This window comes from Pholis gunnellus (genome assembly GCF_910591455.1).
Source record: "Pholis gunnellus genome assembly, chromosome: 15".
NCBI classification, from domain to species: Eukaryota; Metazoa; Chordata; class Actinopteri; order Perciformes; family Pholidae; genus Pholis; species Pholis gunnellus.
This window is the reverse complement of record NC_136542.1, coordinates 7,954,175-7,971,777: the sequence shown is the minus strand read 5'-3', so window position 1 is coordinate 7,971,777 and position 17,603 is coordinate 7,954,175. Positions and strand designations below refer to the sequence as shown.

Genomic DNA, 17,603 nt, shown 5'->3' with positions numbered 1-17,603 from the left:
ATGCATGACTTTTACTTGTACATTTTCATGTATCTGTTATGTTTACAATGTTGTATGGCTACTGCCGCTTGAGACCAGGATCTGAATACTTCTCCCACCACTGCAAACATCTTTTTTTAATATATAATATGTGTGCTGGGTGACATTTAGTATGGAATATACAGTATGTCTGTCACCTTGTGTCACAAATAAACTCATTTTATGTAATACAAAGGTGGTTAAAGTGAGTTAAAGTGTGGTCGCTCTTCACTAACGTCAACCTCATCTTCATCCACCGGTACTATTTTCACGACAACAGCGCCTCCTGGTGTCTGTAGGGGGAATCGAACCGGCCAACCACCACCAAATCAGTTTGAAGATGGCGGAGGGTGAATTGAACGTGGACAGCCTCATCTCTCGGCTTCTGGAAGGTGAACAATTTCAATACAGTCTCGTTATGACACACAGTCTCAACCGTTTACGTTCATTAAGCCCGGTCCGATTTGTGCTCTGTAACTACCGCGGCTGCCTCACAAAACGCAGGTAATATGTTAGCTTGTGGGGCTAACGCCAGCCAATCGTAACGGTGTATCTCTAGCTCTGGCTAACGTTACTGTTAGCTGGCCGTGTTTACTAACACTGTCCGCGGTGAACGCCTACGTGTTTCAGTTGTTCGCAGTAATTGCGACGTTACTCTTGGCAAGTCATTTCTATTGTGCCGTGGCCTTTGCTTTAACATGTCATTTAACTTTATGACTCGTGTTTTTAGCATATATTCTCCAAATGATGTACAGCTATGGCAGGGCTGGGACGTTTGTCCTGTAATTACGGTAATACAGCCCAGAAGCAATTGTCGTGGTTGTAACTGTTGCGCACGTTAATATTCAGCAAGTTAAGTAAGTTAATGTTTGTTAAACAAAGGCATTAACATCGATTTTCACCAGCGCCCCTTACATATATCCCATGAGATATCGTTATGATAAACTATTGATATTAACTATTGGTGTCATACGTTATTGAAAAGGGCAATTTTACTTTTGACAGATTGGGTAAAGCTCTAGAAATAGCCTTACATTCCAAGTTAAAACACTAATATATGCATAACCCTGTCTTGTCATATTGTATTCTATGCCCTTATCACCAGCGTTACATTCTAGGCTATAACTTGAATTGTTTTGTTATTTTTTGTGAAGTAGTTTTATTTGTTGTGTCTCACTCCTCTCTGGGTTTGTAACTCAGGTGTGTGTTTAGTGGGCAGATTGCTGGGATTCAGTGTTATGCACGTTGGGCCCTTTTAAAATCTCTTCGTACAGGTGAATAACTAAACTACCTAACTAAAACTAAACTAAATTAAAAGAGATGGAGAAAGTACTGTGCGTTACTCTGACTTCTCCACAAAAAGTTCTTATCTACAGTTTAAAGTATGTCATCTTGTGTTGCCGTGTTCACCGTCCCATTATTGCTTTTGTACTTGGTAAATAAAAGGACTTTTGTTGTGCTTTTGGCAGTGAGAGGGGGGTGTGCAAAAATCCTTTTGTGTAGGCCGATCACCTGCACAAGAGGCCGGGAGTTTTCTGCCCCCCCCCTGTCGTATATATCTCTGAGTCAGAGCACACCACTAAGGTAAATTCAGCTGTCCTTGGCATACTTTCCACCAGTATCTGTGACTCTGCTGGAGGGATGAGACACCAGCATGCCAGGCACTGAAATGCTAAGATTGGTTATTTATAGAAGCTGCTGGAAAATGCCGTCACACTGCAGATGACTTGTGTTTCTTGCAGTTTGCATTGCTACCAAATGGTGAAATGAATTAAAAATAAATGATATCATTGATTCATAGACTGCAATCAACTTTTTGTTTGTGTTCTGCGTGTGAAACTTTTATATATTTTTCAGCTGGAAAGCTTGTTGATCCTTCACACACTGCGTTTCTCTGTTTCTCAGCTTGGACTGCAGTGACTTGTTGATTGTGTTGCACATGTTTTGAATACGAGGTGGACTTTGCATCTCTCACGAGTGGTCAGTGTCGCTGTGATCTTGTTGGTGCAAGATGGCTCTTCAGACAAGTGATCACACACACATGAATACAATGTCATCATTTCATAGGCTTCTCACATAGTAGTTCAGTGTAAAAAATTGGCGTCTCTTTTTATTGTCTGTTGTTAAACCAAAGCCAGGCTTTCAAATTTCAAAGTTTTGTAGGTCCCACCTTTCAGTAATCCGTCTCTTTTACTTTCCCAGTATCCAGTTGTAAGTTTGTTTTTGATAAAGGACGTATTCTATTCGCTGTAAAACACATGCACATGTTTTTGTTGTTATTTTCTGATGTTCAGCACGTAGTTAACATAATTCCCTGGTGCTTAATTTGAAAGGTCTTACTCTTAAGCCCTTATTTTGCATCCCAACATCGCATAAATAGCTTAACTGTATGTTTTGCAGCCTCGGGGAAATTTGGTCTTGAGGAGAAGCCAAGTGTCAGTGAGAGTGCCTATTCATTGGAATTAGTTGTGAAACACTGTGCCACTTTCTCACGCAATCATGCACGCACACACAAGCAAGCAGTGATTTGGTTAATGACGGTTGCAAATCCTTGTCATTGCTTCATTTTAGCCTTTTGCCCCCTCGATGTTCTTAAGAACGTAATCTCTTTTTAAAAATGCCAGGCTGCAGAAGTGCGAGCAGTGAAAGGTTCCGTGTCAAAGCCGGGCAGGCTAAGCTTCCGAGCTTAACTAGCTCGGCTCTGATGACGCTTGGTAGTTGAGTGAAGAGCCCCTACTTCTGCAATCCCATCCTTTCACACCGTGGCACAAATGAAGCACTGCCCTAGAATAGTTTTTTGGCACTTGGATTCACCATCTGTAAGGCTCCATAGATTTGGTTGGATTACATGATGAGTACAATGTGTAAGTAGCATGTGTACATGCGCACGTGTGCATTTATGTATGCACAACAATGCATGCTCTGAGCTTTAGGAAAATCACCAATATATCAGTTAACCCATTTTGAACAGCATCCTGTCTTTTTTGATCATTCCTGGCTAATGTGTCATTCTTTAAGGAAACAAAAAGGCAAAGTGCTTCAGGAAACTTCCTCTCTGACGAAAAGCGCAAGTCTCAGCGTTCCTTTATTGGAATCTTAATTATTACATAATTCCTCAGTCATGGATATGTTCATTACTTGCCATCTTTCAGAAACATTGTGGTAATCAGGCTGTCCAACAGGGTGTGAAAGTACAGACTGAAACTAGATGGATCTTAACTTTAGTCTACCATAGCAAGGAAGCAGTTTTTAATGTTTAATCTCTCAATTATTTCAACCGCTGACTCTCGCCAACGTTTGCAATTCTCACTCTTCTTCTTCTTCTCATCGTTTGTGAGATAAATCTGCTTCCAGCGCTGTGGCACGACGCCAGAAAGTAGGCTTAAGCTAACAGTGCAACTACACGGCCAATAAACCCGCACCGGTGCTGAAGATGCAAGCTGCTCTCGTAGTCTAAGTATGGCTGAGATTTAGCAGCCGTGAGCTCCAGAACCATCACGCCCACAAGCTCATCAGATTTTAAGATTGCCTTGTGATCCTCCTGAATGTGTTTGGGGTCTGCCGGCGCAGCTTTGTTAACACTGCCAATGAATCTAACCCGACAGCACTGACGGTGTCATTCTCTCCTCTCCAGTGCGGGGATGTCGCCCGGGGAAGATTGTGCAGATGACCGAGGCGGAGGTGCGCGGCCTCTGCATCAAATCCAGGGAGATCTTCCTGAGCCAGCCCATCCTGCTGGAGCTGGAGGCCCCCCTGAAGATCTGTGGTCAGTGTGTGTGGTACATGTGTGGCCTCGTAGTAGGCCGTTCTCTCACAACCTCATGTGTGTTTGCCTGGGTCATATTAAGTCACCGCTCCTCTCGACTGGACTACCCTGTGTATAAATATAAAAGGACGCATATCGGGGAAATGCACACATCCAAACAAATTGTCTCTGCACACTCCCATGTGCTTTATGTCTTCCCTCCAGTGCAGCGCTGCGACTGCAAAACAACTCCGAACTGTCTACTATACGCGCCAGTCCTTGAAAATACAGTACACAAGCACACACACACACACACAGAGGCTCAAGCCTACACACACGGTTCATTTGTGGCTGTCCTCATACCAGTTTCCGCCCACACACGCACGTTTACTTTGAGATTATTGTTCTGTGGACCTAATACTGTGTCAACCTCAGATGGCAGCGTTTGTATTTCAAGTGATAATGTGATCATTTAGTATTGAGACTATGATGTTATCCATATGTTGACATTAGTATGATTGACTTCTTAAAGGCTTCAAGTGGCTTCATGCATGTAGACCTAACCCTGGCATATTACTCAAATATATTACTCAAATATGCACATGTTAGAGGTGTTATTTTGTTGTTGTTGTTGCGGTACCCCTATCCCCAGACTGATTACTTGCCTTTTAACCCACGGCTGTGACGACAGGCTTTCAGAACACCAGCACTGAATATAAAGACAGTGAATGCCTTAAATTATTTACTCGGGCCACATGGATCAGGTTCAGCGCTCACCCTCTCTCCCACATCTTAATGTCTCAGGCGTGCTTTGGTCCAAGCCGGCAGCTTTGGACTTGTTTTTGCTTTATCATTTATTTAAACACGGTACAATGTATTTTTCCCGATTAGAGCGTTGTTGACAATGGTGTTCCTTGTGCAGCGACGGGGATGATAATAACCAAACCCTCTTTGTGAGGATGGGTGGACCACGAGCATGCACTCTGATGTTTGTACTGTTTATGTGTAGGTCTTTCATACATGTTCATGGTCTATGTGTCATGAGGTGTTATGTGTATTCATAAGGAGATTGTTTTTTATTAAGTTTTCAAATCCAACACATGATATACAATACTGCATATAGTATTATATCATAAAGTATTTTTGCTATTTTTATGTGTCATGCCATCTACGGACTGTATTACAGTCATGGACCGTAGACTGTATCGCTTAGTGTTTTTGTGTTTATTTGTTGTTTTCATCTTGAAATGTGCTGTGAGCAGCATTTTCATCGGCGATGTGTTTTTGTGTGGGTGCTTTTGAACCTGTTGATTATCTAGCTAGACGAGGTCAGGCAAAAGCACACTTGATTGTAGCCGTGTTCCTTTAAGCACCAGTGCCCTGATGGTAGGTTAATCATGCATAGACATTGTTATTGTTTGTTTCATTATTTTCCATCTGATTTGTCTTGTGGCCTGATCTTTCAGTGTCCTTTTTAATATTTTAGAGTCCTCTTATCACCATCGTGTTTACATTGTGTTGTCTTCTGAGATAAGTCATATTCATTTATAACACTGACCTCAGGGCAATTCATGTTTTTTTTACATTTTTTTTTAACTTTCAGCCTTTTGCTCAGCTTTTTAAACCTTACATCTGTTGAACCACTGCAGTCAGTGCTGCTGAGTAAATAATTCACTGTCATCCTACAATTTCTTTAGAGACGGCAGGCGGGAGGGCCTGCCAGCCCGGTAGAAAAGCCCGTCTTTGGTGAAGCTCACGAATTCACATTCAGTCACGCAGCAACTCTTAGTGGGGAAGAGTAAAACTAACCCGAGGCAGACATTTTCAAACAGACAGCCAATCAAATGGTGGTCGTTTGCTCTGCTTTTACAAAGTTCACTCACCTCCAACTGTCTGTGCAGAGATTACAGTCTATGTTGCCATGTCTCTGTGTTCACCATTCTATCAAATGTGGTTTTGTTGCTGCATTTCATTTACTTTTCCAAGCAAACTGCCACAAAAAAAACAAAATGGCAAAGCTAAGCAAGAATTAGTGTTCTGTCGTCCTCTGTGTTTACTCTGTTGTTCAGTGTGTGTTGCCTTTTCGCCTGCCAAGACTAGAAAAGTCAGTGTTTGTCAAAATGAGTATATTCATAATTGTATGTAGTATTTGTAGCTTATAGCAGCCTTTAACTTTGCCTAGATTAGCACAATGCAGACTTAAAGTGGTATGTGCAAGCTATGATTAAGGCAAACTAACACTGAAATAATGTTAATTGGAACACAAAAATAAATGCTAAATCCTATCCAATTTCAGGTCATCTGCCACCATATAGATGGGTTTTTACTTGTATTAAGAAATATTGTTTTTAAAAATCAATTCCACAAATTAGGGATGTACGCTGCATGATATATTCCATAGTTCTACTGTCTGGTACCACTGACGGAGTGTTTACGACCATTAAGCGTCGGAAGTGGAAGACCAAAAAACGTTGAATGGCTGGTAAAAATATTCAGTGATCTGCATTAAGAAGTTAAAACTCAAAATAGGGTCTGAAACGGCAACTAAAATAGAAATTGTTGTGAATGCTCACGAGGAGTCACTCAGCAGCTGATAATTAGCTCATCTCAATCAGCTGCTAGACAGACGCAGCTGATTGAGATGAGCTAATTAGTGCAGCACATGTTCAGGCTTTTCTCTACTTATTTATATGGTCAGCAGAAAGAAAACTCCATTCAAAACGTTCGCATTATCGGTATGTTTAATCTTTTTAAAGCCAGCAATAGTGCTAAATGTCTTCAAATGGTTCAGAACACTCTAGAATCTTAACTAAGACTACAGCGGGCCTAAATGGAGCATATGAACCTGCCCGATCTCCTTAAACCTTCTGCTCCAATCAGGACTCTCCTCTCTCAGGATACAGGCTTTTACTGTCTGTCCCCAGCGTGAAAAATTCAGATTCTTTGAATTATTTTATATTGTATTATTAATGTGAAGGACTTTTGAAGTTGTTAGCATTACCAGTACTTGCATCAAAACTAGATGGCAAGCTGGGGCAAAGAAAATGACTGATGGTGAAACACAAACCAACCGGCTAACCAGCTGAGCACCGAGCATAAGACCGAGCCGGACTTCAAACATTCAGAACTGGTCTTTTAATCATTCATTTGCACGTTAAAAAAAACGTGCAGTTTTTACATGCCATCCTAAGAGACAGGCAAAAATAAGTACAGGCCTGTTGCCGTATAGGTTAGATGCCAGTCGTGGTTTGGGTTCGGTGCTTAGATCACTGACGGGCACCATGAAATACAAAAAAAATCATGCCAGATGCTCTCATGATACAAAGTTGTAATTTTTGTTGGTCATTTTAATCTCAGCGCCAGAAAGCTGCAAATGTCAACTAGCCCTATTATTTCATTTGAACGTGTATTTGGTGCCATCTTGTAATGAAGCATTGGCACGTGAACTTGCTTTTCCGTTTTGTTCAAAATAAAGCCTGTTATTATTGCTCTAGTCTTTTTGGTGAGACTCACTGCAGTCACCTCTGTCTGAAGCACTTAGCCCGAATTTAAAACAGCTCTTGAGTTGGTGGGAGAGGATATAAAAACAGAAAGCAGGTCTTGGCTCGGTGAGGAAGTGAGGCCCCCCCCCCCCCTGCAGAGATCCTGTGCTTTTGGGAAGAGCTGCTCCGGTACATCCCTGACTGATGTCAAGAAGAGAAAAGATTGACCCCCGAGTCCTGGGAGAGTTTTTAAAATGAGTTTTTGTGGATATGTGCTTCCTTTTTGTGATTAACCTGGATTGTCAGCGTTCCCTTGGGCCATGGCATCGATCTGGTGGGCAGTTTGTAATAGCTCCCTGTAGTCCCTGTGAAGCATATGCACGGTCGTATATCCCCACCAACCTACATGTCTGTGCTCTGAATATCAAAATGGATTCAGAGAGACAGGAGTTGGTTGTGTGGGGGTGAATATGTGGTTTACAGATCTGTAATAAGTCCTCCAGGGTCATTTTCTACATCTTGTATCACCGCTGTTTGTGATGAGCTCTTCCCTTTCGCTCCACTACCGTTTTATTCTTTTCAATGTTTCACTATCTGTAATACATTCATGTTGAGCAGCCTGTCCTTGTGACTGCACTTACGGAAAATAGTCAAACTAACGCCTTGTCCCCCCCCCCCCCTTTGCCTCTCTCCCCCCTTTTTAGGTGACATCCACGGGCAATACACAGATCTTCTGAGGCTGTTTGAGTATGGGGGTTTCCCTCCAGAGGCAAACTACCTGTTCCTGGGGGACTACGTGGACAGAGGGAAACAGTCCCTGGAGACCATCTGCCTTCTGCTGGCCTACAAGATCAAATATCCAGAGAACTTTTTCCTGCTCAGGGGCAACCATGAGTGTGCTTCCATCAACCGCATCTACGGTTTCTACGATGAGTGTGAGTTGAAGTAAACTAAACCTGCACACAAACGAGCAATGACGCGTATGTGTAGTTTGGGTTTTTTTAATAATGTGTGTTTTATGTGTTCCACCAGGCAAGCGCAGGTTCAACATCAAGTTGTGGAAGACCTTCACCGACTGCTTTAACTGCCTCCCCATTGCTGCTATCATTGATGAGAAGATCTTCTGCTGCCATGGAGGTAGGAGAACTGTCTGCACGTGTTTGATCCCCTTGCCCCAATTGTAAACCAAACATTTTGATGCCCTGGTTCGAAATATAATCGCAGTAACTCCGAACAGAAGTAACCTCTTTTATCTTCTATTTTAGGGCTATCGCCTGATTTGCAGTCAATGGAGCAGATTCGAAGGATCATGAGGCCTACAGACGTGCCTGATACAGGTACTGTATGTGTGTGTGTGTGTGTGTGTGTGTGTGTGTGTGTGTGTGTGTGTGTGTGTGTGTGTGTGTGTGTGTGTGTGTGTGTGTGTGTGTGTGTGTGTGTGTGTGTGTGTGTGTCTCTGCATGCTCACACTGACCTACTATAAATGTATTCTAGGGAGAAATCCAAAGGAAGTGAACTTACGTTTTCCTGATTAAATGACTTATTACATCAGTAGACCTGCTGTGTTTCATCAGCAAAGTCAGGATCTTTGTTCTTATCTCCATCTCTCCTCTCTTTGTGTGTCTCAGGCCTGCTGTGTGACCTTCTGTGGTCAGACCCAGATAAGGATGTACAAGGTTGGGGGGAGAACGACCGCGGGGTCTCCTTCACCTTCGGAGCAGATGTGGTCAGCAAGTTCCTAAACCGCCACGACCTGGACCTCATCTGCAGAGCCCACCAGGTAATTCTGCAGGGAATGAACGTAGAGAGCCTGGAATGCAGCAAGTGCATGGCAAGCAAATGGACTTTGTTTTTTTCTTAGAGACGTAACATTGGTTGGCCATGCACTTTAATGAAAGCTCTATTAGTTTGTATGTCTTTGGCAGAAGTAACTCGACACAGACACAAGAGTTAAAGCACACATTAATAGATGTCGTGCAGCAGTCTAGCCGAGTGTATTTCTCCATGCATCATTCATTATAACTTTGTTAAATACTCAGTTATTGTATAGTAAAATAAAACTGAGAATGAGATGCTGGCGTCAGGTTCATGACATCGAAATTGGAAAGTATAATTTTTCTGTTACGCAACAGCTATTTCGGCTCTGCGTTGGGCGTTTCATATTGACTCAAGTGTGGGTAGTTATGGACACTCGACCACGATAGCAAAATTGGATTCTGAAACGAGCTGAAGATCTGTTTTTCTTGGTATTGATCGCTGTAGGCGGTGGAATAATGTCATGCGTCTTCTAACAGGTTGTGGAGGATGGATACGAGTTCTTTGCCAAACGCCAACTGGTCACACTTTTCTCTGCTCCAAACTACTGCGGGGAGTTCGACAACGCCGGCGGCATGATGAGTGTCGATGAATCCCTCATGTGCTCCTTCCAGGTAGTCTAAAAGCTTTACACATGCACATGAATGCCGATCGACTTATCTCAGAAACACTTAACACATGCGTCTCTCGCTCTCGCTCTCTCTCTCTCTCTCTCGCACTCTCTGTGTGTTCTTTTGTTATTATTCAAAGATCCTAAAGCCGTCAGAGAAGAAGGCCAAGTATCAGTATGGCGGTGTGAATTCTGGTCGGCCCGTCACCCCACCCCGCACCACCCAAGCCCCCAAGAAGAGGTGAACGTACAGCCTTGGCTCTCCCCCCCCCCCCCCCTCCTCCTCCCCCTGTCCGTCCCTGTTCTGCGATCATGGCAACCCCTGTAACTCCCCTGTATAGCGAAGATACAGGGCTTATCTAATGGCCCGACTCTTTCTCCTCCTTTCTCCCCACTCACTCACCCACCCACGCACCCCAAACTCCACTGACAGCTCTTTTCTTAATGTGTATGTGTACATAAATTTGCTGTGACCCAATCTGTTTTATTTTTTGCCTGTTTGTCAGTATTTTTGATATTATTAACAGATTCTCTTGTTTGTGGTTTTACTTCCAATGCCATTCAAGGTTTTCTGAGGATCTGTGTCGTCTCTGTTTAGAGGGGCAAAGTGACTGAGTTAGAGGAATTATTTTTCAGTTTAACAGAAAAACCGTAGAGATTGAACATTGTTTTTGCCTTGACCTCTCAAAAAAAAAAAAAAAAAAAAGAGCAGAGAGAATCCTTCCAATGTGTTTTGATGAGACTGCGGTGTGTCCGTGCTAAATCCGTAGACACGAATAACGTTTCTTATATTCCGGTTTAACAGTTTAAACACATTACAGCATATGTGGTGCACTTGCGGTTGTTGTGCAGTGGCACATTTGATATATTTAACCCCTGAAAAAGTGCACCTCCCCATGAGTAGCAAAGAATGTGAAGAGACCGGCTTGAATGGAAAAAAAATAGAGGATAAATCGGATGCTGCTGGCAGTGGACACTCCCCGAAACACAACGCCCTCTGGGCATCGATTCCTCCGCTCTGTTATGCCTCCCTGTGCCTCGACACCCCTCGACATCACAAAAGCATGCCGCTCCTCACGCTGAGCTGGTATTGACATTTTCCTGGTTTATTGTTTGTTCTCATCAAGATAATTTCCCCCGATATTATCCTCTGGTGTACTAAAAGTGCTTCTGAAATTGTCCTTTCCTAGTGTTTGTATGAAGAAAGGATAGAACATATCTTAACAGCACTGGTTGCAATTTTGTAAGTGTCTAACGTATCTTAAGTAAGCCGTACAGTGTTAAAAAGACCAAATACAAATAAAGCAAGCTTCACATAATGCTCGACAGTATTTGAATTGTTTAGTGCTGTGTTTATAGAGTGCATAAAAACATAATGAAGAACGGTTTCTCTTGGAAGCTTTTAAGTAAAACGACTGCTACCCTCCTGTCGCATCAGCCGAATCCGTTCTGGAGTATGAAAACCCGGAGGAGTCGGAAGGGCGTGGGTGGCAGGACCAGGCAGCGATGTTTTGGGAAGTGATGCCACCTGGTGTATAAATACAGTAGTACAGTACAAATCAGATGTGCATTTCAAACGGCCCAGGATGGGCTTTTCACTACATCGCTGGTACAAAATGTTGCCGTTCACCTTGAGGAGGTACTGGCAGATATCTAGTCTACTGCAAATGAGATGCAGCTGACTTTGCGGAAAACAGTTTATTTTTTTTTTGCTCTTTGTGGTATTATTCTTTCTGTTGTATTTCTATGTTCTCTATTCACATTGCTTACTTTTTATCCACTTAATTTATTTCCTAATACTGATAATAACAAAACAAGGAGGTGTTACCAAAAGCTGTTTTGCAATTTGTACAAGTTTGTTTGAAAGTCTGTAAATTCAATAAAATGGATGGAAACCAAAATTGTTTCGTTTTGTCTGTAATGTCAAGAAATTTGAGACGTTGCAACGATATTCTCTACAGTTCTTTATCTCAACGTACAACTGATACTCTGGATGTCTTATTTGTAAAAGTGATTGTAAAGCAAAGGGACTCTTTTTCTCTCCTGTTCATCAGTGAACCTAGTGATGGTTTAAGCGGCCGGGCCCCGCATACGCTTCTTTGCCCAGCTCAGAGCTCTGTTCATCGGCCTTGAATACAACCAGAGGACCACTGGCAGGCGAAAACATGGAACACTCAGGTCGAGGTGGGACAACATCCATGCCAAGATGAGCCACAGTCCCACTTTTAGAAATAGGAGACTGTAGTAGATGATGGCCTGTGAGGAGTCGAATGTGGAGTCGGCCTAAGGACAGATTTAAATGTATTCATTTGATCAGGCTATGATGACTGTTAAGTTTAGGTATATGTGAACTAATAGCCTGTCTTGCCAAACCTGTAAATCCTGTACTTTCACTGCATCAGTCATGATCGTATCATCCCTGTTACTAGACCTCAGGAAGTAAGGGGTCCGATGGGAGAGAGTCCTCTTTTCCTTCTCCATGCGCCCAGAAGGCTTCCGTGGCTGTGGTTCTTCCATTGCCAATGTGTCTGCCCAAGAAGATGTTGGGTTTCGAGCACTCGAAACAACTATGGAACATTATAAACCAAAATATTAAGTTAAAACAGATCTATCCTATTGATCAATCAAATCAAATAAGCTTAATGGCTTTACAGTTGATGTTACATAATTGTCGAAGCTCAATTTCATATGAATAAATATTAGATTTTATGACAACACAACAAATTCTTTAAACATAGACTAAGTCAGAATTACGAATCAAAGTAGAAGCAAGGAGGAGACTCATGTTTTCTCTTAGTTTGTGGAAGCATATACATATTTTTTGTAGCCATATTTATCAACATTAACATCTGATGTATCTGCTTCACTTACCATGTACATGAGATTGTGCCCGATGATGGAGATGAACAAATGTTGTTTTCCCAGCTGTAGATGTGTCTGCAAACTAACCTTGGATTGTTTTTTTTCAAAACAGGAATGTTATGATTTTAATAATAGTATACAAACATACAATCTTTCAATTGATTGTCCTCTCTAGTTCGGATTGTTTTGTGTAATACACCTTTCCAAACACACGGGGGCGACATGTATCCCTTTGATTCAGTGAAACTGCTCCTTTGACTGTCGTTGACTGGACGGGACGCAGCGCGTGACCTCAGATCTGTATACAACACGGATGGGTCACGGTCACTGCGCAGTCGCAGTGGGAGCGATTTACACATCAGCGACGTTTTTCGGGACAAGCTACAAACCAGAAGTGCAGGTTGTGTCCCCGTCCTTTGCATCTCATACAAACGAAAATAATTGATGAAGAGTCGCCGGAGCTGCGCATACTGTTTGCGTTTAACTCTAAAGCTATTTATTGTATTTAAATGAGCGTAGTTTGAACACGGAAACAAGTGACGTGTTTGACGGTTGGAGGCTAAAACTCATATTGTGTCAGCCCTGTTATCCTCAGCTGCTGTTGACTAGTCTAAAGTTCTTCACTAGAGGTAGAGTTGAAGTGGCTAACGTCGTTAGCTTGTTCATTGTTTCTGAATGCATTGCTAAACTGTGTGCTAGTAGCTACATGTGATGTTGCAGTCATTGAGGACAGTATAGCTTACTCTCTGTGTCTTTATGTGCCTCTTGGCAGCTGATTTGAGCATTTTTAACATATTTTTCTAAACATGTGATGGTTGCAGACTCAAAAACATGTGAGAATTTGCTGATTTATCGTAAATTAGAGCTGCAAAAATTAGTAGTCGACCCACAGGAAATTATTTGGCAGCTCAGTTGATAATCTGTTACTCATGTAGCCTTGAACAATGTAATTATTTGCTGCTTTTCCAACATTGTAGTTTATTTTGGGGGTTTTGGACTGTTAGTCAGACAAACAAGGAAGTTATGATATTTCTCTTTGAGTCATGGGAGATTCTGAATCCCATTTTCACTATTTCCTGACCTTTTTATAGGGCAGAAGATTAGTTTATTAAACAAGAACAATTATCATTAGTTGCAGCCCTAATGTTTCTTGTGTAACACTGATATTCCTTGCTTCCTCAAACCTCCAGGCTGAACAAAAGCTCCCTTTCGGAGCTTCAATGGCATCCTGTCCAACGACATTCCCAATCCGCTGTCTCAACAATGACCTGTGGAAAGCCTCAAGCACTGACTGAAGAATGGCGAGGTTTAGGCGCAAGTCTTGCATCACACTGGTTGTTTCGGTGCTGCTTGTGCTCATAGTGACGGTGGTCTTGAAGTCACTGACACCGGAGGACTCTCCGTTCAGCAGCCCTGGTGGCGCGGAGCTGTTCCCGGACAGAAAGAGTCCCACTCGCATCCAGAAAGAAAACAACAACAACAACAAACCTGACCAGCTCAAAATGAGTGACTCGGATCAGTCAGGCAAACTAGAAGCTGCACTGAGGAAGTTCCCTCCTCCGAACTACTATCTTCATGCTTTCTACTACCCGTGGTATGGGAACCCCAAGTTTGACGGCAAATACATCCACTGGGACCACCCGCAGCTGCCACACTGGGACTTAAAGGTGGCTCAGGGGTATCCGCAGGGGAGACACGTCCCACCTGATGACGTCGGGGCCAACTTCTACCCCTCTTTAGGGGCCTACAGTTCCAGGGATCCCTCCGTCGTAGAGTCTCACATGCAGCAGCTGCGCACAGCAGCCATTGGTAAAACAAATGAATCTAAACAGGGAATCACACAGTCAGTAGTCTTATATTTAAAGTAATTATCACTTAACAATTTAACATACATGATCTATATTTTTGACTGACATCAGGAAGGTGATCATTTCTGCCCCTACTGTACGACTCATTCAATGTTAACTGCAGTACATTTACACTATAGGAGTAACGTATTATATTTATGAACAATTATCTGCGTGTTTGAACTGTAACTGTGTTCGTACTCAGGTGTCCTTGCTGTCTCATGGTATCCTCCTAATACGAAGGATGATAATGGTGAGCCAGTGGATGACATTGTGCCTTTGCTGTTGGAAGTGGCACATAAATACCATATTAAGGTCTGTATGAAGACAGCGGTCAGTTCAGGAGCCTTCTGTTTTGTATTTAGCAGGAGAGAAAATGTTTGATGTTCCTTAACAATGTCTTCATATTCTGAAAAGACATTTAGTGTTGCTGTCGTTTCTGTGTTCACAGGTGGCGTTTCACATTGAACCCTACAAAGACAGAGATGAAGTCAACATGTTCGCTAATGTCAAGTACATCATTGAGAAGTGAGCGTGTTTCTTCAGCACCATAATCTTACACTCCCTCTGGAAGTCCTTCAGATTTATATAGTTCTCATCAGTCTTTTTTTATTCCTGTAACATTTCCCCTTTTTTTTTGCTTGTTCATCTTGTGTTGTTTACCTCCTCCTCTCAGATACGGGGAGCACCCTGCTTTCTTCAAGTACCGGACAAACACAGGCAAGCTTCTTCCCCTCTTCTATGTGTATGACTCATATCTGATGAACTCGGAGCAGTGGGCCAAACTGCTCAAACACACGGAGAGTAACAGCATCAGGAACAGCCCGTATGACGCCATCTTCATCGCCCTGCTGGTTGAGGAGAAACATAAGCGGGATATCCTGACTGCCGGGTTTGATGGTGTCTACACCTACTTTGCTACTAATGGGTTTTCCTATGGCTCCACTCAGCGGAACTGGGACTCTCTTAAAGCTTTCTGTGAAGATAACAACCTGATATTCATGCCAAGTGTGGGCCCCGGGTACATTGACACGAGCATTCGGCCCTGGAACTTCCAAAACACTCGAAACCGCATCAACGGCAAATACTACGAAACCTCGCTGAGTGCTGCGTTACAAGCCAGGCCTGATTTCATCTCTATAACATCTTTTAATGAGTGGCACGAGGGGTCTCAGATCGAAATGGCAATTCCCAAAACAGGCCAGACTGTGTATCTGGACTACCTGCCCAACAAACCTGCAATCTACCTGGAGATAACTCGCAAATGGGCTGCGATCTTTGGTGGAGAGCGACGAAAATGGCAGGATTGAGCTTACTAAGAGTTTACTCACGGTTGTATAAAAATGATTACATGAAAGCTATATGAAGTTGTAGTTGCAGAATGCACAACAAAATGCAAAATGAGGAGTAATTTTCTGAGCCAAATGATTTTTAAAGCCACAAGCAAGTGAGCTAAATTATCTTTATTTGGGCTGCAATGATGTATGTGATTTTTTTACATTTTGGTAAATTATTGTTAATTTAACTGATGTCTTATTACTTATGTTTACACAGCCGTGCACATTTTTGGATTTGTAACGTAATCAGCATGTCTTATCACCGACTTTAAAGTACCCAACTAAAACTGTTGATAGGCTTGTTTTACCATGCAGAAATCTGTGCCTCTATTAAACCTCAATAGAAATAAATAAAGTGCACCCTGGAAAGGAGTGAAAGTAAACAAAGCCGTCTGCTGGTATAAAGCTGTCGCACTCGCTCTTCTTCCATCTCTGCCTCAGCCCAGAAACAATACAAGAAAAGGCACAACATAGATCTTGATATTAGAAAGGAGAACGTCAAATCTGAGATGAGTTCTAGCTTACCTTTTATAATAAAGGTCTGACACCAATGAACATGCCAACTCTCTGTTTATTTTGGAACTTCTATGCTGCAAAAGTTACATTTTTTTAGAATTTTTTGCCACCAAAGTCGTGTTCAGGCCACCCGGCAAACTCTAATATTGTTTCTCTCACAGTTTGTTTTTTGATCGACGGACGGATGAGGGAAATATCTGGCTCTTAAAACGGCTAAATGCTGCACGGTGTTCACCAGCTATAGTCGCTAGCTGTGTCCAGTCCGCTCTGTTTAGTGCTCAGTAATGTACAGCAGGGTTTTCAGAGCTTTTAGTCGGGAAGCCGTAGGCATTTACCAGGCAGAGAGGGGGTCTAATGAAAGACACTATTGAGTTGCATTATGGGTATTGGAGGTTGCAGTGTTTTTGGAGCTTGACCCATAGAAGGGACAAAAAGCGGTGATGTCTCAGCCTCCACTCCTTTGATTTTGACTGCTCTTTCTTTTGTTGTTGTTTTAATCTGTCTCTCACATGTCCCCCAACTTTATGGAAGAGCAATAATACATTGCAGGAGTGCCACTTTAAATGATTAGTTAATGAGCTAATAGGCATAACATGCGATGGTAAAGGTGTAATAGTGCTAATGGTAACATGTGGAACCCTTAAGCACCTTATGTGCTGAGACAGTTCATATCAGCGAGTAATGTAAATTACATAAAACATGGCTGGTCATAGTTCATCACTCACACATAGAGCTCCCATTGTTGTGTTATTAGGATAAAGACACAGGCCAAGAGAGAGGGGACCTTTTCACCCACAGCAGCAATGATTCACCTGTTTATTCAAAGGAGAACCATAAGCAGATGACTAAAGTGTAATATGCACTAACGCTGAATCCCAGCATCCCACACACACTGGAGCTCCGCCACAGCCTGCAGCTGCATTGACGGTAAACAGAGCAAGGTAGCGCATGGGCAGCCAGCAGGAAATTATTCCACATCGCATCACATCACTGGGCATACATGGCGTCCTCACACACCGAGCCATGAATATAGTGTGCAGGCTGACGAGGTAGCAGCCAATTCTACTCTTCTTTCTTCCTTTTTTTTTTTTTTTTTTTGCAGCCATCATTCTTTGCGTCGGTGTGCAGCAGCGGGGAAGATTCAGCGCACATTGCTACAGTAGGTATCTTTTTTTTTTTGCCTGGATCAAGACGATGGATGTGGGCTCATCCGGATCTATTCCTGCAAATACGGCGGACGGGCGCGACTTTTTATTCCAAACGCATCCGCATCTTCCGTATGTTGCAAGGTGTCTTTGAAAAAGCGTATACGGACCTCTGGAGGAAATGAGAAGAAAGGTCTATTTTGACTCACGCCTGTCGAGATGGTGA

At 42.7% G+C, this 17,603-nt stretch overlaps 2 protein-coding genes across 3 annotated transcripts; both read left to right on the top strand.

The window, feature by feature from the left end:
* The first annotated feature begins 336 nt into the window (after positions 1 to 336).
* Positions 337 to 11,571, top strand: LOC306707661 (serine/threonine-protein phosphatase PP1-beta catalytic subunit-like). The gene is made up of 8 exons (XM_079175223.1): positions 337 to 410; positions 3,653 to 3,784; positions 7,950 to 8,180; positions 8,278 to 8,382; positions 8,511 to 8,582; positions 8,874 to 9,025; positions 9,540 to 9,674; positions 9,811 to 11,571. The coding sequence occupies exons 1-8, from the start codon at positions 359 to 361 to the stop codon at positions 9,913 to 9,915; spliced, it is 984 nt and encodes a 327-aa protein (XP_079031349.1). The 5' UTR covers positions 337 to 358; the 3' UTR covers positions 9,916 to 11,571.
* A 1,324-nt stretch (positions 11,572 to 12,895) lies between these two features.
* manea (mannosidase, endo-alpha) lies at positions 12,896 to 16,205 on the top strand. 2 transcript variants are annotated; one of them, XM_079174253.1, is made up of 5 exons: positions 12,896 to 12,932; positions 13,723 to 14,341; positions 14,585 to 14,694; positions 14,831 to 14,907; positions 15,056 to 16,205. In XM_079174253.1, exons 2-5 carry the CDS (start codon positions 13,831 to 13,833, stop codon positions 15,687 to 15,689), a joined length of 1,332 nt encoding a protein of 443 aa, XP_079030379.1. In that variant the 5' UTR covers positions 12,896 to 12,932; positions 13,723 to 13,830; the 3' UTR covers positions 15,690 to 16,205. The 2 variants fall into 2 exon arrangements, with proteins under 2 accessions (XP_079030379.1, XP_079030378.1); XM_079174252.1 differs by lacking the exon at positions 12,896 to 12,932 and adding an exon at positions 12,946 to 13,161.
* Positions 16,206 to 17,603: the final 1,398 nt, after the last annotated feature.